This window comes from Protopterus annectens, chromosome 1.part0 (genome assembly GCF_019279795.1).
Source record: "Protopterus annectens isolate FY-2018-M chromosome 1.part0, PAN1.0, whole genome shotgun sequence".
NCBI lineage: Eukaryota > Metazoa > Chordata > Ceratodontiformes > Protopteridae > Protopterus > Protopterus annectens.
In genome coordinates, this window is record NC_056725.1 from 966,121,058 (window position 1) to 966,144,300 (window position 23,243).

Below are 23,243 nucleotides of genomic sequence, written 5' to 3' on the forward strand. Positions count from 1 at the left end.
GTTAGTCCACTACACCAAAGAAACTGACTTACAAGTATATATAAATACAGTGGCTTAATGATAATGGTCTGATTTTTGAGTTTGTATTAAGCTTGCATATTATAAATTGTAAATATTTATTAAGATTATGACCAGTAACTCAGACACTCAACCAAAGATCAGAACTCTATTATCAAAAGTATGAATCAGGCATTGCAGAATTATAGTTGCTTCTGTTTCATATGCTGTAATGTTGTTTGAGATAGATCATCATTTTCTAAAATGATAGACAAACTTTAGGAAATACATATTTCTACTAATTCACAAAGACTTCTGTTGTTTTCATATGTTGTTCTGCAAAGAGAGGGCCAAATCAGGACAGCGAGTCTTCTAAAATGTTTTTTAAATGCCAGTAAATCTCACTCTACTGATTTAGGAAGACATGTCTCATTTTCAAAACCTTTTGTGCAGAACAACTGTCCAAATGATGACTGCCTTAAGAAAACCACTACACACCCAGATACTTTGCCCAAATTATATGTCTGAATGAAAATCTGCATGTGGAAATGTTGCTGTAGAGGTCTTACCAAGGCAGTAGTGGTCCTGCAGGGAACTACAGTAAGACATTGCATGACAGGGCATAGTCCCTGCATCAGAGATGAAGAGGTGGGGGACTTTGCCACACTTATACATATAGGTATATATATATATATATATATATATATATATATATATATAATATTCTTCAATTTTCCTTAATGGACTTTCAGATGGGGAAAGTTGCTTTTAAGAAGGTGATCCACAGCCTAAACATTCTAGCCAATATTACTAATATGATTAAGCTGGAGTGCCTGTATACTGGTCTGGTGACATAATAAACACGCATCCTTTTCTGCTACGGAAAGAATCAGCATGTCAAACCCATAAGCAAACATAAAGTCATGAACACAGCAAAGAACAAATGAATGACCAAATGCTCTCATCCACCCTAAAAAATGGGACAGGTTTTTAAAGTACTGCATCTACTTACTACAAACTTAACAGAACAACACTCAGCACTCATTTCCAGGGGTTAACAGGAAGAATGTAAACGAGATGTACAGTATTATTTAGCGATCGTAACATTCACCTAATTATTATAAAATTCAAAAAGAATAAGGGACTCTACATCACTCCAGCCTCTCTCTCTCTCTCTCACACACACACACACACACACACACACACACACACACACACACACACACACACACACACACACACACACACACACACACACACACACACACACACACACATACACTCCTCTTACTCTTACAAATGCATTCGCTGACATACTTATCTCACTCAGTGGAACTGCTAGTTTAAATTTTGCGTGTAAGTGTGGACTGTGTTTAAATCTGTGTTGGTGTGCATCCGATGCATGCATGGGTCCTCCTTAAAGAAGATACTACCACCATGGAGTGAGAATTTTTTTTCCTTTTTTTTAATTGTTGAAGCTTCATGGCTAGGGTACACCCCCACCCCCACCACGGGGGTCCTAGGTAATTGCCTATGTCGCTTACTGCTGGATCAGGCTAGCCATTAATTTTTAGTTTTTTCCCCCAAGAGACAAGATTGTCATGCAGCTGTGAAAGTGGGGGGAGGCCCTCACCCTATGGTTCCGGTGCCCTTGAACACTCAGATTTGAGATCTGTATGTGCTTGAAAAGGGAGGACCAACATTCCTTGAACAAGAATGATGAAGAAAAACTGAAATGGCATTCTGCTAGGCTTATTGTTGAAGAAAGGTGGGAAAGGAAACATTTATGGAAATTTTAAAATCAAAATATTGTGTTACTTGCAATTAAGACTGTACTGAAACATGCTAAATATATTTTTGCATCTTGAAAATAGGAAAATGTTTTCTGAAGATTGACTTGGCACAAGCTGACCTGCAAATGGAGATGGAAGAATCTTGACAACAATATAAATAAGGACCTATTTCAGTATGATCTTCTCACTTTGTGGGTGGCATATAAGTACAGCAATATGGCAAATGGAAATGGATAAAATTCCAAGGAATACCCAGTACATCTATGAACACAGGATGTTATCTTAATGACATTTTCACTGCATACAATGATGAAGATCGCTTAAACAGCTAAGGAGTATAGGCACTAAACTAACAAATAAAAAATTAATTCTTCAAGTAAGGCAGTTTATACTGTGGCATCTGACTGATGCCTCTGCGGACCATAAATAATGCCCCATCATTTAAAAAGTCACTTCACCAACATCTCTCTTCTCAATGGCTATGCCAGTGCACTATTCCCAATTCCTCGGTAACCTGATTCCTGACTTGTCTCATCTCTCAGATACCTACACTCTTCTTCACTCTCCCTAATTAAGTATGCACCCTTAACTACAACACAATGTGCCTCATCCTGCCTCACATGGTAAAAAAAAATTGTGTATGTGTAGATTATTATAATCTGTCTGATATACTGAATACCTTGCTATGCATCCAAGTCTTCCATAAAATATAACCATATATTGTCTATGTTACTTCTGACTCTTATGTCATTACTCTTGTATATTGTTATATGCTGTTATTAACTTTCTAAACAAATTATTCTTTATTATGTATATTGTTTTTGGAGCTTTTCTTCTCGGGCCTCCACTGAAAATGGGCTTACACCAGCCCAGTGGACTTTCCTGGTAAACAAAAGCAAATAAAATAAAATAAAATAATAAATAAATAATACAGATCTGAGATAAGGTAGGGACTGAGTTAAAAGCATCCAGTCTGTGGCATGGTTTTGGTCTTATTTTACAACTTGTAAACTATCACAGATTGTTATGGTATGGAGCTATATGAGAATGGCTACTGTCAGAGCAAAAGGTTATGTGCCTTGACCCTTGACCCATTTTGAGCTATCAAAGCATGAAAGGATGCATCACATTATACAATAGATACTCTCTTGTCTAACACACACATTCAGATGGCACCAGAAGGCACTGTGTACTTGCTTCATGATTACTGATGAGAACCAGGTGCAGTCATGTACAAACTGACACGGGAACCCTTAGCCATATCTCTCAACCTGGAAACATCAAAAATCTAGACAAAGGCCCTTGAAAAGTAGGTACAACTGGCCAAAAATCGGGACATTGATTAACATAACATTGGCATACATAATCATATAACCTCACTCACTCCAATGGAATTGTGGCATACCAATATGAAAATTGAAGTCATTAAATAAATAATTGGCGTATATTTGAATTTCAAACTTCATATCCTTCAGAAAATACATAATAATGCAAAACTTGTTATTCTAGCCACTGTCTGAGTTTACAGGAGCAATATTTAAAATCTGTCCCCTATTTTTGAGATGTTGTCCCACCATTATTTTTAACTTTGTCCAGATTTCTTACTCTGAGAGATTGAGAGGTATGGTAAGGGAGTCATCATCATCTACAGAAAGGAGTGGAAAAACATGTGGAATCTTCCCATTGACTTTTAGATGGCAGTATACAGTTATATTCCATTCTCTCAGCCATTCAAACAGGTTGATAAATACTCAGCACAATATCAACAACAGGACACTGCCTTACCAACAGGTCACTGCCTTATCAAAATATCAGGTGAAAGGTATGCCCTCCAATTAAGAATGTATTATACTGAACTTGTGATAGTCAAGATAGAAAGGACTGAAAGGTTGCGGAAAAATAGTAAAGGAGGGAGGAACTGCCAGTCTTACCAATACTGATAGCTGAGGCATTACTTCCATCAGGACCACCTACTATTTCTGGAACCTGCACATCTCCCACTCTGGACAGAACTTCCTGTAATCTCCATTTAGTTTCCAGTCATTTGAGAAAATTGCTATCAAAATGTTCTCAGATGCAGTCTTTTGGTTGCTGTTGTTTTATATGTTTCTTTAGCAAAATCTCTGCTGTTCTGGTGGTCACTTTGAAGTGGCTACAAACCATTTGGTAACTCAATAGCACCATAACATTACAAATATTTAAATTAATTGTGGCACCTTGGTGTTTACCTAGTATGTCTTTTCTCAAGCACCACCCAAAGAAACCACCTGCTTCCTTGTAGTTCTGTTTACAGAGGATTAATTACATCTGTACCCCTGCCACTACCGGAATCCAAATTCCTTGCAGACTGCATTTCACAGCAGTAGGTGTATGATGAGCAGAGATGAAATACCAAAGAAGAAAGTTCGTTTACTCTGGGTTCTTGACTGTCCCTGATTTTGCATCAGAAGTGCTCTAATTCCTTTTGATAATATAAGGAGAACTCTAACATTAATTGATTTTGCAAATAGGAAAAAGAAAGATTTAACACTTATTAGTCTTGATATAAGTTCAGCATTTGATTCAGTAAGTTGGGACTATCTGTTTACCTTACTGAAGTGCACAAACTTCTCAGATGCATTTGTAAATCTAATTGAGCATTTATACAAATGAACGTTGGCTTACATTAAGGTAGGAACATATGTTTCACAAAAAATACCCATTCTTAAAGGTACAAAACAAGGATGTCCAGTTTCTCCACTATTATTCACTTTAGTAATGGAGCCTTGGGCTAATTTGATCAGAAACAGTACTGACATAGAGGGTTTTGAAATAGATGAAAATACAACATCCAAAATTCAACTTTTTGCAGATGATGTTCTAATTACATCAGCAGGATCTAATTCTTCTATGCAGTCTCTATTTGATAAAATGATGAATTTTAAAAGTATTTCTGGTTTAATATTCAATGAAGAAAACTAAAATACTACCTATATATACGAAAAAATATTCTCATTAGTGATTTTACTAAATATGTACCCAATTCAGGTCAGATAACTTATTTAGGTATAATACTATCTAAAGATATTAAATCTATTATATATAATAATTATAATACATGTTTTCTTAATATACAAAATCTTTTTAATACCTGGAATAATATTTTTTTTACTATGGAGGACAATTATTAAAATGATAATATTCCCAAGATTTTATACTTAATACAATCAATAATACTTCCACCTACAAAAATAATTATCAAGAAACTGAATACACTAATGTTAAATTTTCTATGGGCACCTAATAGACCTAGGATTGCATTAAAGAAACATACTAATAGCTGGTCTCAATGGGGTATTTCTTTTCCAGACTTTAATTTATATACTATCTCTTCTATTGTAAAAGTTATTACTTTATTAATAGATCAGTCATATGTCGAAAATGGAAAGATTATTGGGAGCTAATTAGTATGCACTTCATGAAAATCTCCTTAACACATAAAAATATGATTGTAAATAACTCCATGTTATGGTTACTAAAGGAATTTTGTACTTCACCTATTACACCTAAACATATAGTTTGTTACCCATTAAATATTATTATTAGCTATCGTAACTTTATATTCATGCACCCTAAGTATAGGGAATGGAATTTTATTGTATTCCTATAATGTATACTCAGGGTATGCTTTTGTCATCTACTTCTGAAGGAACTCATTTAGCTATAGATAATGATCTAAAGTACTGGTATCAGTTGATATCTGATAATAAAGTTAAAATCTAGATTTCTTAAAACAAGAATTTGATCTAAGAGAAACTTGCTGGTTAGAGGTTCAGACCTTTAGACAACATCTCATTAATAAAATAGATCTAATGTCTATAACAGTTAAAGAATCTATTCCAACACTGATTGATTACTTGATATTAAATTTACAACATAAAGTTTCTGATAAAGGTAAACTTTCATACATACATAAAATTATCAGACAAGAAACTTTTTACAGTGTAGATTCATACTGGAATTATTTCACTTCTATTAATGGGGACCCACCAAATCAACAAGATAAACAATATATATTGGAATCTGCTTATAGAACTACGTCTTCCATTGTCTGGAGACTTTATACATGGAAATTTTACATAGATCTTTTTATACACCTTTGATGATGAACAAAATAAATAATAAAGATAATTTATGTAAGAGATGTAATGTAGAAATTAATGCTGACTGGGCTCATATGTTTTATGACTGTATAAAATTGAAAGAATACTGGAAGTCAATTAATGAATTTTTGCAGGCTCTTTTTACAGATAATTTCATTATTTCTAAATCTCTTATATTATTCAACACACCTGTACCTCAAAGTGTTAAAAAGGTTAAGCTTCCCTTGTTATGGTCTATTCTAGCAGTGGCTAGGAAAATAATAACTAGAAATTGGATTTCAGATACACCTCCTTCGTTCAATGAATTTAAAAATTGTATGAATATAGTGTGCCATATGGAAATAAACATGATTAGGACAAGAACAACTAGAAAAACATCTTATTATATTGTATGGGATAATTTACAAAATTTGTTAAAAAAATTCTAATTTCAATAGCACGGTATTTTAGTTTAATTAATTGATATGATTGTAGTGGATGTCTTTGTAAATACTTTAGTTGTTTTGTTGAATATTATAATAATACCTATTTTTAATTACTTGTATAAAATTGTTATGATATTTCTCTTATATGTTAAAACAATAAACCTGTTTTGAAAAAAAGAAGTGCTCTAATTCTTTCATAAAACTTGTAATTTCTTTGCCAAGAAGCGGGGAATTCAGTCTTATAAATGCAGCAGTAATTATAATTAGAAACTTGATATTTTTCAGAAAACAGAACATTTATTGTTTCAGCTTTCTTGGTAAATAATATACCTAAAGGGTCCCTGATTGACTGGGGGTTGTCACTCATTATTTTTGCTTTTGTTGCTGATTCTTGAAGGAAACCGGTTGAGAACTTTAACTTCACTAGCATTCTAAAACTTAATTATTTTAGTCAATGTTATTAATTTTGCAATATTTCTAAGAATATTAACTGATAAACAATGTGTTTTTAAAAAAATAAATTCATTTGTTGAATGTAAAACATAACATGCATAAATTACAATATTTCTGAGAGTCACGTCACATTTACCTCTCATCCTCAGCACAAGAAATGTGGACAAAGCCAAAAACAGTAATGAATCACACGTTTCTTTACATTTTTTTAATACATCATCAAAGACTGACATTGACATGGCAAAAAAGTACCCCTCACAATGTGGGATATTAAGCTATTATAAATGAGTTGCAGCAGGTCCATAAACCATAATACCATATTTGACTTTAACAGTACGTGGCCAGTAGCAATCTTACCAAACTAAACTCCAGGCAGCCTTTTTTCACCTTCTCTTTGACTTAAGCTCATAGAAAATGCATTTTAAGCAAGAAGCAATCTTCATACAGACTGTTACCACAGAAACTGAAATGCGTTGTGAACATGCCCAACACAAGCTTTACTACCCTAAGAGCTGTGAGCGCCATTTTAGCTCCAGTTGGTATAAACACCTGCAGTTCTGAAATACAGTATTCTTAACACTTTCTCACCAAAGAAAGTTAATACCAATCCCACCCTTAAGCATAAAATCGTATCTAGTTAAAGTGAGACTTCTCCAGTCCCCATAAGTTGCCCATAAGTTGCTGGCTGTTAACAACTGAAGTTTATTGTTTTTTTATTTTTTGAAATCTCCTGCATCTCCAGACACACAGGCACAGGCAGCTAACAAGAAGCTGATGTCATCACGCATGCCCAGGTTCCCTGGTGATGTGTAGTGACATCAGCCATAAATTTAAAGTTTTATATAAAAAAAAAAAAAAAATATATATATATATATATATATATATATATATATATATATATATATATATATATTTGTGGCACACCATTATTTTGCCTCAAAACAGGTAAATACCGAGGAATTTGAAACGGTTGAGAGGTATGCCCTTAGTCCTGGGGAAATGTTACACTGAAAAAGGCAAACAAACCAAATCCAAAATGCCCAGCTATTCAGAGGCCTAACTCCTAATGGCCAGATTTTATGAGAGCAACAGAAGGACAGTATCATACCCCAAGGTATGAGAATGTTCCTGTACAACAACCAGCAGATCAGCAACCAGCAAAGGACTCTGTGATGGAGGAGGAACCAGTCAATGTGCCTAAAGACACTGATGTTCAAAGTTCAAGCAGTTATATAGATTCGATGAAGGAGCAGCAAAAAAGACTCACTCAGAAAGTGGATGTGTGAGAGAGGAGATTTACGTAACAAATTGTCTATCTATACATGTATAAAGTACAGTTGCATAAGTTCTACTTATCTGTAACAGTAGATGTTCATAGAATACACTACCTTACTGGCATATGGATAGTATAAACGTGTTTACCTCCATCTGGAAGTCTACTAAAGTTTAGCGCTCCTCCCACTGCCTGTCTGTGAGTGTAAATTACCAATTACCTGGCAGAACTAGGTTTGCCCTTTAAGCCCACCTTTTCAGTTTTATAGGGTCCAAAAGGAGAGCAGACCTTTGTGACCCCTACTGTTTCACATCAAAAGCCACACACACACACACACACACACACACACACACACACACACACACACACACACACACACACACACACACACACACACACACATACACAATAAAAAAGGCTGATGAACAAAATTCAGCAGCAACTCAAAAAAAAAAACTATATACATGAAGCAAAAGGGGATGGTGGAAGGATACTGTCAGTAAGGCAGTGTGTTCTATGAACAGGTACTGTTACAGGTAAGTCAGATGGAAAGCAGTGTTCAACAAACAGCTTTACTGGCATATGGGTAGATTCCCAAAGCTTACCTCCTCTGGGAGGGTAACGGATAAGGATCCAGGAGCCCTTGAAGAATATTCTTCACAAAGCCTGCTCTGGATTTAGAAAAAGTATCCAGCTTGTGGTGCTTCATAAAGGTATGGACATAGAACCCATTTGATGCCTCCAGAATACTTTTAGAGTCCACTCCTTTGCAATAAACCACTGAAAAGGAAAAGGCCACAGTGGAATGTGCCTTTACCTTGCCTGATTCACCTTGCCATGGTGAGTGTAACAAAAAAATACCAGTGGACAGCCAATATACAGTGCTTTACTTAGAGATAGGTTACCTCCTCTTTGCCAATATGAAGGAAATAAAAAGCCTTTCAGCCTTCCTAAAGGGTTTAGTTCTATCAAGGTAGTACTTGAGCTGCCAATGTATATCTAAGGTATGAAGCATCCTCTCTCCCTTATTCTTAGGTTCTGGAAAGAACACAGCGAGATCAACAGATTGATTGAGAGTGAATTTTGAAAAGACTTTGGCATGAAAGAAGGATTGCTACATAACATAACCCAATGTCTTAGGAAAAGCAGTTAAGGTTTCTCCACCCAGAAACATAGCTGGTTCAAAACATCACCCTGGGCCAGATCTATGGACCAATGCCCCACCTCCTCAGCTCTTCAAATTTAGAGTAAAAAAAAAAAATAGACATTCCTTTTGCTGGCACAACCAAATGGCCAGATGCATGACATGCCCCCTCCTCCGCCACCAGCTATTCAGATCCTGTTTCAGTGCTCTGCTCACAACCCTCCTTCAACTTATTTTGTTAAAAAAATAATGTCTTCTTTTAAACAATAGCAAACTGTTTGCTACAAACGCAGGAAATAGTTCCTACAGTTTGTACCCTGCCTCTACAGAGTGCGTTTAAATTTTATGTTTTAGCATTTCTTTCTACAGTTTGTACAGTTTTGAAGCGCTAGTTATGGCATACATGCTTACTTTAAAAAGTTTCTCTTTTAAACTAAAAAGTTTTTGTCTTTAAAGTTTAATCCACACACGGAGCATTACAAAACTGTGGGTTAACTCAGGAAAAGTTGGCCAAAAGTTCAGTTGGCTTTTAAATGCCAGTATTGCATTAAAGAGATGAGAGAAAGACACATTGATGATCATACCTCCTGTTCTCTTGTACCCCCTCTCTCCCTACCCTGGTCCCACCACTTGGTCCCACCACTAGAGCTTGTAGCTCAGAAACTTGCCTTACTAGCAGTAAAGAGAGTAAAAAAGTTTTTTACTACTTTACTTTTAATTATCATCTTGAGCTCATTCATGCAAATAAAATATCAAGATATATTTTCAAGAACATAGTTCCATGAGATCCCAGAAGTTGCTTGTTTTGTTGTGAGTGTGGTTCATATGCATAAAAATTTTTTTTCATGAACTGTTTTACCAGAACAGAAGAAGAAGTGGGAAGTTACATAGGCAGACAAGCAAATATGGCTTCTAGATGCACTTTAATGGACATACATGATAAGCAATCCTGAAATAGCTCACACAAATATTTCAAGACCAGAGAGATATTAATCTCAATTGACCCTCTGTTTCTATTTAGGAATCACTTCGAAAACCTCATTTATTTTAAACATATGATTTTCTAGTGGTAGGGTTTCCCGGCCTCCTTTAACACTTGCTGCACATCCTCATGAAACCAGTGCCTAGATGGAGTCAAGACTGAATTAGTCAAGCTGTCAGTTGAAGTTTCCCCAAACTGGTGTGCACCAGTCACCTTTGTGACTGTGTTGGCAAATTCATATTGTGAGGAAATGTGTGGTAACTGCCCCTGGCCAGTACCATTAAAAGGGAGAACCAAGGTTATCTGGGCCATTAGGGGGTCACTACCACAAAGACCTTTGACATTTCTTTCTAAACCTTCAGAAGTACCTTGTGAATCAGAAGAAAGAGTGGAAACACATACAGGAACATTCCTGACCAAGAGAACGAGGAAGTGTCTGTCCTCCAAGTGTGGCTGCAAGGATGTCTGGAAAAGCATTTCTCCAACTGTCTGTTTTTTTTTTTTTGAAAGGAGATGAATAGATCTATTTGAGGCATTCCCCAGATCTGGACTTGATCCTGGAATATACATTCCTTCATATGTACCTTGTGAATCAGTGGAAAGAGTGAAAATCCGTATAGGAACATTCTCATCCATGGGAACATGAATGTGTCTGTCCTCCAAGTATGACTGCAAGGATGTTTGGAATAGCATTTCTCCAACTGTCTTTTTTGAAAGGAGATTAGTAGAGCTATTTGAATTGTTGCCCACATCTGGACTTGATCCTGGAGCACTACTGCCTTGAGTTGCCACTTGTATGGGGCTGCCTGGGATCTGCTTAATCTGTCTGCTTCAATGTTCTGCTCTGATGGCATGCATGCTGCATGAAGAGTGAGAGAGTGCTGTACAGCCATCTCTAAGGCCATCATTGCCAACTGGCACAGAGGGTATGATCTTGTACCCCCTTGTTTGTTGAGGTATCACATCCCTGTGGTGATGTCTGTAACAACCAGGAGAGGACCTGGAGTCCAAAGATGGTGAAAGACTTTCAAGGCATGAATCATTGATAGCATCCTCTTGATACTGATGTGCTTCCACACACCCTTGGGCCCATGAGAGGCTGGAACTTGCATCCCCATTGACACAGCTCCCCATGTGAAGTCAGACTAATATGTCTGGAAAGATTGTACTGGCACTGGAGGGGAGAAAGGAAGTCATGGATTGATACTCTTCTGTTCTCTTCACCAGTGTAAATCTTGTCTGATGGATGGAGCAATGGCAACTGGGATTCAGGGGAATGAAGGTGAAGGCCGCAACAATTTCTGACATACCATTGAACTTTTCTCATGTGAAGATGGGCCAGTGGTATGAGAATCATGGATGCTATGAATCCAAGAATTTTTAGGCATTCTATAGCCAAGATGACTTCTTTATACACATAGACACATATTACATGCATGCATATTATTCCCATCCCACTGCCTGCCAACCACCAGTCTTTTTGCAATCAATTAACCTCTTCTTCCCTGGGGTGAAAGACAATTGCTGGAGGTTGTCATTTAAGCACCCATCAGGGTTTTACTACTATGGTCTTAACCTCAACCCCACACTAAAGGTTGAAATTCATGCTTGCATATGAGTGCCTGTTATGTCCTCTTATGTGAGTATATATTTTCTCACATGCACCCCCCCCCCCCATGAACATTATAATTTACTGGGCACATCCTCAGATCATACTCTGTGTGCTGTGTATCTCTTCTCCAATAGGTCCCAGCATTGCAATAGGCCAGGCCATCTTCCTTTCCAAGATGGGAGGACTGATATCAGTTGCACACACCCACCTTTCTGTCCCCTGCTCCTACATTGTCTCATCCATTATCCATTCTAGATCATGAGAGTCATAGTCAGGGCTTCATCCATTTGTGTCATGGAAACAGGCTCTGTTAAAATGAAAACATTTTGTGATGAGCAGTGAAGTTGCAAATCACAGAACCTAAACAGTATTCATAGAAGAAACCAAGGTAGAGATAGATACTGTTTTATTTGCATATAGCAATCTCGAAGTAAAATTAAGGGAAGGGGATATTTAAAAAGGAAGACCAGATTGGCTTACTGGTCTTCCTCTGGCAGGATCTGTATAACATTGCGATCCACTCATACTATTTGAAATACAACGAAGTAGTGCAGAATAAAGTTAAGCTTATTTGTACTAAATATTATTTGGTTTACTTACATAGACTGAAAAGTCTTTTGGGGCATTATCAATCCTTCCCGTAGGTGACATGGATTTTGGAATATGCTCCACTGAAAATCCCGTTGGTCTTATTGTCACTGGAAGCTGAATTGTAGCTGATCCTTTATGTCCCTTAAATGCCCAGCAATTTCCCCGACTCACATCTGGCTATAAATTTGAAATAAATAAATTTAAATACATGAAATAATCATTTGGAAACATGTATTTAGAAATAAAGAAAAATACAATTGTAATAATGTGAATAATTAAAAAAGTAAAGTTTTTCATATTGTTAACCTGAAAATCTTTCCTCACATTTTTATGTCTCAAATGAATAAACAGAAGTTAAAAAAATAGTTCTTCCTGTATCACTGGAGCTTGATTTTCTTTCTTTGTAAACTATGTTACTCCGTGACTTCTAGTTATGTCTCCAAAAAACATTTTCAGTGTTAAAAGAGAAAGTATTTACATGTTAGGCTGTAAAACAGTTTGGGATGTCTTCATAAACATTGATCTGCAGTGGTTCTGAGATGGTATGTAGTGTGTCTGCGTACCAAAGCCCTTAGCAGTTCATAAAGCTTTGCACAAAATGGGGAAAGATAATGCATGTTGCCCATTTGTATAGGCATTCTTCACCATACGTGGAGGGCATATGAAAACAACTCCCTCCCAATTGTATCCTAGTCAAGAAGGTAGCACCATTGGAGTATCAGCTGGTCTTAGTGGGGTAACCTATAAGGCATCAGTCAGCAGAGTTGGATCCAGCACTAGTCAACCTAGGCAGCTGCCTATAGCCCGTTGGCTTGTGTGTGTGTGTGTGTGTGTGTGTGTGTGTGTGTGTGTGTGTGTGTGTGTGTGTGTGTGTGTGTGTGTGTGTGTGTGTGTGTGTGTGTGTGCATACATGTGCTCATGTGTTCGCACATATGTGTGTATGTGTAAAATGCCCTGGTTAGGGATGGCTGATTGATATGTTAGCTAATTAACTTGTACAGGCTTAAACCCTGTACTGTGATCACAGGACACAAGTGCCTGAATCCTCTACATCAATTACCAAACTGTCATCAAGGGTGCATGTTTAAGGAATTGTGAGTGTCAAGGGAAGAGAAGTTTACTGTTGCTCTTGCAGTCTGTTTTCAATGTGCAGCTGTTTTGTTTAGCAAATGGCCATCAACAGTGTTTGTGCTACAGACTTTGAAAGTAGTGTTAGTACCACAACAAGTAGCATACTTGTCTTTGTTGCACAAGACTGTGGGTTCTACTCTACCACAATGTAGATGGATTGCTGATATTGTGGTACACTTTAAAGGGGGACGGGGGTGTTGTACTCCTGAGTGTGTCCTCATTTGTATGAGATGCCTAGTAACTAACAACCTCTTGTCAGTTTACCATCCATTCCTTATTGCAATATTACCAGCTTACCATTTTTTTAATCTAACACAGGCATTTTTTTCAGTGGCAGCAGGCATTGCATTTGTACATGAAACACTGAAATGTTGTTTGCCTGCAGCAACAACTTCATTAATTACAGGTCTCTTTAATGTGGAATTATTCACCGCCTTGTTTGCTGTAGTATAGACTAGATTCAGGCATGCTGAATCTAGCTTTGTTTGTATAACTTGAGCACTAATCCAGGCCATCTTTTTTGGAGAAGGTTCTCCTGCACTCTAGTGGCAGGAGTATGCAATTAGAACTTGTCTGATTGAAGACTGCTGGAACAGGGCACAGTTTTTAGCTTTTTTACTGGTTAATTGGGTCATTTGTTTAAATCAGTTTGCTCGTTTTCTATTGTCATATAAAAAATTGCACTTTATTCATCTGCTTTTACTGTATTTGTGTTTTCTCCTACTTTATTGCATTTATTCTGCTGCATTTATTACTGCTTGTTAGTAGCCTGATTAAATTGGAACTGTTATTTAAGCCTTTGGTTAAAGCACTTGGGCTTCAGACCAGTTGTTTTACATTAAGAAGGTTTGTGGTCTGCACTGTTGTGGCAGGACAGGTAGCTTACATCCTTCTAAGTTGGTAGTTGCTGACTGAAGACTTAGTGTCTGCTATTCTAAGAGTGTATTAGTTATGTTTTAAGCACTTGGACTTCAGGCCAGTTATTTTACACTAAGAAGGTGTGGTCTGCACTCTTGTGGGAGGAGAGGGTAGATTCTGTCCTTCTGAGCTGGGAGTTTCTGGTTAAAGGCTTGTTGTGCCTGCTTATTTGAACTGTTTCTTTCTGAAATTGGTACGCTTGTTTGCTGCAGCATAGACTAAATTCAGACCTGCTGAATCTAGCTTTGTTTGTATAACTTGAGCACTAATCCAGCCCATCTTTTTTTGGAGAAGGTTTCCCTGCACCCTAGTGGCAGGAGTGTGCAGTTAGAACTTGTCTGATCGAAGACTGCTGGAACAGGGCTCAGTTTTTAGCTTTTTATTAGTTAATTTGTTTAAATCAGTTTGCTCATTTGCTACTGTTATATTACAAAAATACACTTTATGCATCGCCGCTTAGCTAGGGCTAAACTGTTCCTTGTGCCATAAAGTCTGCTCTTCAAAATGTCCCTTAAAACTAGCCAGTTTTTTAGTTTTAGCACTCAAATCTGTTTCTTTGAGCTCACATTTGTTCAGAACTCATTGTAAGCACTAAATAAGCTACTAATTACTACAGCACTCAACTTTCCTCACTTGTCTAGAGGAAAACAGTTTTTAGTACTTAATAAATAAGCACCTATCCAGGCATGTCTAAGGGTCAGCACCCGGTGTTTTCACCTGCCTATTTGATGAATCTGGGCATCTTGGAGCAATGCAGCAATTGTCTCATGTACACAGACAACCCTCTCCTCCTACCACCCAACACTACAACCTGTGAGAGATGCACTTATATAGCCAAACTGGAAGCAAAGCTCTCTTCACCCAAGACTGGACTAGACAGTCAAGAGGAGAAGGTAAACACTTGCACCACACCACACTCATCACATAGCCCCTCAAAACCTACACCACCAAAACACACACATAGCAACAGAAAAACACACACCTACATTCATGGAGGCTCTCAATAAAACTCTGCTCAAGCAACAGAGACCTCCAAAGCAGAAATGTATGCAATCTCCACCCCCCAACACAACCCAAATGACACATAGCCCACAAACTCAGTGTGCCAATCAACCACAGCCCATAAGGCATAACAACATACCCAACACTCTAGTCATAGGTGACTCTATAGTCAGGCATACTGATGTTCCACTCACCAGGCTAAACAAGGAGAAAGTTACTGTCAGCTGCCTGTTGGGTGCCGGGATCTGCCACATAACGCACGCACTCAGATCACTCCACAACAAGTACAAATATGACTCTGTCATTGTCCATGTTGGTGTGAATGACCTGAGATGTACCTCCCTGGACTACATGAAAAGAGACATGGAGGAGCTCTCTGATCTTGTAGTCCAGGCAGGTATGACCCTAGCCGTAAGTAGCATCCTGCCATCACTCAGAATGATACCACAGTACAAGGACAAAATGACTGACTTCAACAATTGGCTAAGCTTCTGGTGTCATTCTAAGGTGATCTAGTATCTGTCTGCCTGGGATGACATGATCAACAGACCACGATGCTTTGCCAGAGATGACCTGCACCTGTTGCCCTTGGGATTCCGGATACTGGCTAAGGCTCTTGCCACCCATATAGTGCCTTTTTAGGCAAGGTTCAAATGACAAATTCACCACTGTAACAGGTACAAGCAAGCAAAATCTGACGGTAATGCTACTCAATGCTAGAAGTCTAAACCTCAAAATGCATTCACTCGAGGCACTCCTTAAAATAGAGAACATCGACATCTGTGCAGTGACAGAGACCAGGTTCAATGCTCCAGAGAGCACCCCCTGCATTACCAGGCTATAATTCATACCACACCTTTCGGCCACCTAACCTGGACTGAGACACTAAAGACAGAGGTGTGTCCATAGTCATTAAGGATATCCACACCTCCAGGTTAGTTGTTCAGCACAATGCATCCAAGATTATCCAAGTGCAACTAACTCTGGGCAAGACTGCAATCTAAATTGTAACTTGCTACAGATCCCCACCATGCCCCAGGATTCCCACTCCTCATTTCTTCATACACTGGAAAATATTAGGGTACAACCCAGCACCCTAATAATGGGCGATTTCAACTACTCCACCACTAACTGGGAAAACTACTCATGTACCAACTCTTTTGCTCAACGTTTTCTGGAATTCATAAATTCCAACACCTTGGATCAACTTATCCATACCCCCTCCAGGGGCAGCAATATCCTAGACCTGGTCATTACCAACATGGGTGACCGGTGTTCCACACCAGAGGTCAATTCATTGTTGGTCAGATCCGGCCACAAGCTAATCAGCCTAGACATCCACATCCCGTCCCCACCCCCCATTAGGGAAACCACCATAAAAAATTTCTCCAAAGCCAACTTCACACTTCTTAAGACAGAAGTGGCAAACTTCACGACACCCATGCAGATGGACAATAGAGGTACGACTGCTGAATCCTACACAAATGCACTTTATACGCTCTTACATGAGTGCATGGATCGTGCTATCCCTAATAGAACCAAGATGCTATCCTCCAAAAAAGGAAGCCAATCTGGTGGTCCCCTGCCATAAACAAACTCTACAACAGAAGAAAGAAACTGTTGCAAAAAAGAGTAAAAGCCCATGACTGGAAGAACTCCCTGGTCAGCCTTAGTAAGAAGCTGAAGTCCCTTATAAAATCCTCCAAAGCTAGTTATGAAAACAAAATCAGCACTGATTCTATAGACAACCACAAAGCATTCTATAGCTATGTCAAGAACCTCAATGGCAACACTCAGATCTGCACTGAGTTACAGCACAATGGCAATAAATATACAGAACCAACTGATATTGCCAACATCCTGGCAGATTCAGTGCTAACTTTACTCCCCCTCACCTCCTAAAGGGCCCATCTCTATACCGGAAGAATGCAAAGTTCCTGTAATCACTGCTGCACAGGTAAAAAACACACTCTCCAAAGCCAAAAACACAGCATCCATGGAACCTGACAATACCCCAGGCTGTGTTCTACATGAACTACAATGAACTGGCACCCCACCTAAGTATTATATTCAATCATAGCCTCACCTTAGGCTTTGTGCGCAATGAATGGCACACAGCAATGGTTATCCCACTCCACAAAGGGGAGTCACCACAGACCCCGGGAACTACCGCCCCATTAGCCTAATGAGCCTCGTCTGCAAGGTCATGGAGCGTATCATCATGGAACTTATTAACAAAGACATTGGTAATCTTGAAACTCTGGGCCCCTCCCAGTTTGGGTTTTTAAAAGGCAGATCATGTCTCCTAAACCTGATTGATTTCTTTGAAGCAGTCACCAAAGCCGTAGATGAGGGTAAGGTGGTTCACACAGCCTATCTAGATCTCGCCAAGGCTTTCAACACCATCTCCCACTCTGGAATTATAGATAAACTCACTAAACTAGGTATAAATCCCTATGTCACAAGATGAGTTGCCAACTGGCTCACTGACAGAACCCACACTGTGAAAGTAGCAGACTCCAAATCCGACTTCAGACTAGTGACAAGTGGAGTACCACAGGGTTCAGTCCTGGGTCCCCGCCTGTTTGGTATCTACTTTTCTGAAGTACAGGCTAACACAGAAGGTCTTTGGCTAATGAAGTTCACAGATGACTGCAAACTAGGAGCCATAATCAAAACTCCTAACGATGTGGACATCCTTCAAAAGGGCCTCACTGAGACAGATGCCTGGTGTCAAAGCCATGGCCTCAAGCTCAGTGATAAAAAGTGCATTGTCACCCCCTTTGGTAAAAACTCTGTGCCCATGAGCTACCACATAGGTGGTAGTCTACTTAACACCGAAAGTGTGATAAGAGACCTTGGGACACAGGTGGACAATAGTCTCTCCTTTGATAATCACATCACCACAGTAGTCAGGAAATCCTTCTACATAGCACACCTCATCACAAAAAGTTTCTCATCCAGGAAAAAAGAGGTCATTTTTCCCCACTACTCATCACTCATTAGACCCATTATAGAGTACAATGCCCCTTTTGGTATGTACCTCACAAGACATCTACAACAACTGGAAAGGCCGCAGAAATACCTCACAAAGAGAATTACCAGCCTTAAACAGATGCCCTATGCAGACTGTCTCAAAAAACTACAGCTTTACTCCGTCGCATATCGCCTACTCAGAGGCGATCTCTGCCTAACATACAAAGCTATGTCAAACCCAGAGCTGTTGGACATGCTTTACTTAGTTTGAGCTACGCGCTCTAGGGACCTAAACCTTGTCACCACAATAAACGGAACATGCTGGAGGGATAGTTTCTTGTCCCAGAGACTTCTCGTACTCTGGAACAAACTACCCATCTATATCAAACAAAGCTCCTGATTAGCACTCTTCAAGAAAAATCTTGATGATTGGATGGGAAATAGGAAATTCACCCCGGGGATCACCTCTGTGACTCTACTCGACAGGGGCACAGAAAAATAATTTTCTTGGGTGGCAAAAGCCAGGGTACCTTTTTGGCTAGGCTTGTATAGGCCCTAGGACTGATAGCCTAGTACCTACCTATGAACCTATGAACCTATGTCTTTTACTTCTGCAGAAATTGTGCATATTGACTGTTATTCGTGGATTGTAATGACAGAAGTTTGAGTGGGGTTCTATGGTTGAAATTTTCTGAATGTGTAGTTTTGTCATTAATGGTTCATTCGTTTTGTTTCATTGCTTACTGGAAAAATATTAAAAACTACAAGTTTAAAACACTCTAACAAGTGGTGCTGTACTATACAAGGAATAGGAAGGAGAATCAAAGAACACGTGCGTGTCTGCATGGTCCTAAAAATGTGCAAGAGGCCTATGGTTTGAAAACAGCCCAAAGGCAAACTTAATCCGCCATCGGCAGGTTTCAGTGCAGTTTCAGTGAATGTGAATTCCAAAGGTGAGAAATTTACTGTTCATGTTAAGTCTTTTTTCGATGTGAAATTGTACTGTTTGACTATCAGTGTTTTTGCTATAAAATTTGAAATAAAAGTTTTTAATTAAATCCAGATATCTCTAACAGGTTTGAATAGTGCTTATGGTAACCGAGGAGAAATAGTCAAGTAATGGGACACTGGAATGGCTGTGTTATTGCTGGGAATGGGGCTAATGTGGGGGAAGTCCTGATCCATTACCCTGCCTAGGCCTCCATTCTATCATGACCTGTCTGGCATTCAGTGCAGTGATTCTCTGTCTCTGCTAATATGTTGTTCTGCATACAGTGAAAAGCAATAGCACTGTCAAAACAAACTGCCCCCTCCACACACACACACACACACACACACACACACACACACACACACACACACACACACACACACACACACCTCTATTGCATAATAGAAAAACCTTAAAAGCAACAGAGCTTGCTATAGTTCTGGCAAACCTGCTTCCTCAGTCAACCTTCTCCCATCCTCACACAGTGATAACAATAATACTGATTTGGCTATAACCAAGGAATTGATTCTTTTAACCTGGGACACAGCATCTGAATTGCCTACACAAAGTAAGGCCTTGTTAAGTTTAATTCTGGTGGTTGCCAAAAAGAAATTATTAGAAAATGGGAATGAAAGTCTAAACCAAATGTATTTGAAGTATTGAATATTTTGAAATGGTTAAAAGAACTTGTAGAGGGATCTTTAGGAAATGACAAATTACATAGAAATAAATGGAAATTGTGGGAACAATGCATGAACAATAATGTTCCACTGCACAACACATAAAACATGGGGTAGATGTGTACACCACCACCATGGACTGTGATCCATAACTATGAATTGCAATCTAGAAAGGAAGCATGCAATACAAAGTGAGGAGAGTGTTTTAATGCCGCTGCACACTATGCCTCTGAATATCATACCATGCATTTAGAAAATATAGAATAAGTGAAATGTTTCAGGGAGATGTATGGAAATAATACCAGACATCTTTTCTGTGGAATTTTGATGACTAGTACTCTAGTCTGAGAAGTGAACTTCTAGAACATCCATGTCTCGAACACACAAAAACCTAGTTATGATCGAAGACCTGATCATCATTTTCTGTGTTGTGTTACACAGTCATAGCCCTATGAAGTACATGTCAATGCAAATAAGTAAATCAGTGCAAACATCTGCAAAAGGCAAAACATACTCATGGACTTATTTACTTCCTGTTTATAAGACATGAGAGGAATAATCAAAGTTATATTACAGAAGGAAAGTACAAGCAGTTGTCTGGTTATAGTGCAGGCAATGCTGCACACCAGAGATGTTCAATCAGTCTGACCTCCTCTAGTGTTTGTTGTTAGTGCTACTTTACATAGGTTTACATTCATGATGTGCTGCTCGACTGAACTGGAACAGGTATGTTTAGATAGTCAGTTTACTGTGGTTAGTTGCTGAAGAATGCTTAATGGACACATTTAGCTAACTTTAGCAATTAAGCTGCATTTTAAATTAAAGATGTGCTTCTGCTTTTAATACAGAAAGTTTGGGGTGCAGCAGGCAGTTCATATTGTGTTTAGAATTGTTTATGTCTTTCAGAGAATAAAGTTCAGTCTTCTCTACTGGACATTACATTAACTGCAGTAGCAAAGTATTTTCTCTCAAAATCTGAGAAGTACTTAACCAGGTAGTTAATCAGAAATGTATATTTTAAGAGGTTGTTTAATTTATTGTATTGAGGGTAGGGGAAAGTCTGTTATGGGGAAAGTGTATGACACTAATAGGAATTATAATTGTTACTGTATTTATGACAGTAATCATTTATACACTCGATTTAATATATTGAATATATTTTTAATAGTTTTAATAGAATATGTTATGTACATAGAGCATAACTTACTATTTGTTGTTTATTAACTTGTTATAACTAGGTTTTAGTATGGTTAAACTAGCAGTACTATTGTGATATATTTAATGAATTTTAACACGTGACATTTTTAGAATTAAATTAATGAGCACTTGTAGGGATTGGTTAATTAATGTTAGTGCAATCAACTGTTTGTATTTAAAAGTTATAAATTAGTCTTGAATGTTGTCTGAAGAAGGCCGGTCATCAAACTGGACGAAAAGCGCTTCACTTCACTTGCCTGTGTTGATTAAACTTTGTGCGGTTGAACAAGTTGCCTCTTAGTACCTTTTTCTACATTTGTTTCTCTTAATGTCCTGTGTGGAGTTGTGTTTAGATGGCTACTGGAGGTACACTTGATTCGTCTGCAGACTTATTGTCTCAACCTTTGGAGACATGCTTGACAAACTCACAAGATATAGGAAACTTGACAGCCTTACTACAAATTATGAATGAGCGATTGGAAAACTTAGCAGTAAGCATGGACATCTTTAGTTCACAGAATTCAGAGAATGTAACAATCTCCTACCTTGTCCTTTGGGAGCAGAAGTGTTACATCCATTTTGTTCAGCAGGTGTATCTAATAGCCTTTCTAGTGCTGTGAATGAGAAACATCACAATACTCCAACTGAAACTGAAGTTGGGTCTAACAACATCGGCTTTAAGAACTCCATCAGGACTTATTGGGGTTCTGAATATTTCTTGCTGGATTAAGGAAGTACCTAGCCTCATTTGAATTGTAAATAAGACACCACAGGGACAACTGGTTAGGGTAAACCCAGCACTAACACCATTAACCATGAAACTGGCTGACTTGGACATTAAATTAATGAAAATTAAAAAACTCCAATTGATTGGAAATTATTTCAATGAATGTACAAAAGAAGGTATTGTACCTAAGGGACTCCGTTCCTGGCAATATCCCAAAGGCCTTGAAGCGGGGTCAGTGTTCCATAGTGAACTGGTCCACTTATTTAACAAACACGGCTTGGAACTGATTGCATTAATGTCAAAACATTATCAGCTGACCATAAATGATTTGGTGTTTGAGCCAGCAAAATTGGATGAAGAAGTACAAAAACATGGGGACTTTGTGAGGTATCAGTATGATTACAAATGTATATTCAGTTCTCTTGATCAACAAATGAATCGAAAAACGTAGCTACAAAAATGTAAAAACTTAACCGTGACTTGGCAGACTATAAAAAAGGAGTTGCTTATCCTAAACCCCTTTGGTATATAGTAAGAACACTACTGGCTAGCAGTCTAACTCTGTAACCAATCAGGATTCCCGCTCGAGGACGACTGTAAATGGAATGACGTCATCTGTACAACAAACTGTTGACCATAACACAGAAGCCATGGAGGACTTTACGGGAAACTGAGTAAATGAAAGAAGGACCAGCAGATATACCAATAGTGAGGATATACATGTTCAAGATAATGTACAACAGGATTTTTTACAGGAACAAGGTCAAAACCATCGGCGACATTACAACACCAGGACAGCCTACAAGAATGTCTCGAACAATGCAACAAAGAGGAAGAGGTAATGCAAGTATCTATGGACACTATTAATGAACAATATGATACTTGTAAGATTTTATCTAATGCTAGTGGCAATTTTAAGATCTATAATTATACGAACTACGAAGTGAACCCTATATTTATTGAGTTGTTTGCTAAGGGTTTCACCTTCATACCTGACTCCCATTTCAATTTGCCTAACACATTGTTAGATTTAAAGATGTTTATACGAAAATTAAATTTAGCATTAATAATGGGTAACAATCAAATTGAACGTGATGCTTTAAGAGTTGCTAACACTTTCAGTCCTCCTATTCACCCTTTACTTGCATTGTACGAGAACTTATGCGAGTTTGAACTTAGGAAGCTTAGTAAATACCTAGTGAATAGGGA

At 38.2% G+C, this 23,243-nt stretch overlaps 1 protein-coding gene across 6 annotated transcripts in view; it reads right to left on the bottom strand.

Moving 5' to 3' along the window:
• The window catches only part of LOC122796202 (SUN domain-containing protein 2-like), a 509,959-nt gene that overhangs the window by 19,976 nt on the left and 466,740 nt on the right, over positions 1-23,243 (bottom strand). For 5 of the 6 annotated variants that reach the window (XM_044064539.1, XM_044064549.1, XM_044064538.1 and 2 more), the window contains one exon: positions 12,422-12,589. The exons of the other annotated variant lie outside the window; for it this stretch is intronic. In XM_044064539.1, coding sequence (XP_043920474.1) covers positions 12,422-12,589 — 168 coding nt within the window. The remainder of the gene's footprint in view (positions 1-12,421; positions 12,590-23,243) is intronic. 6 annotated transcript variants of the gene reach the window in all.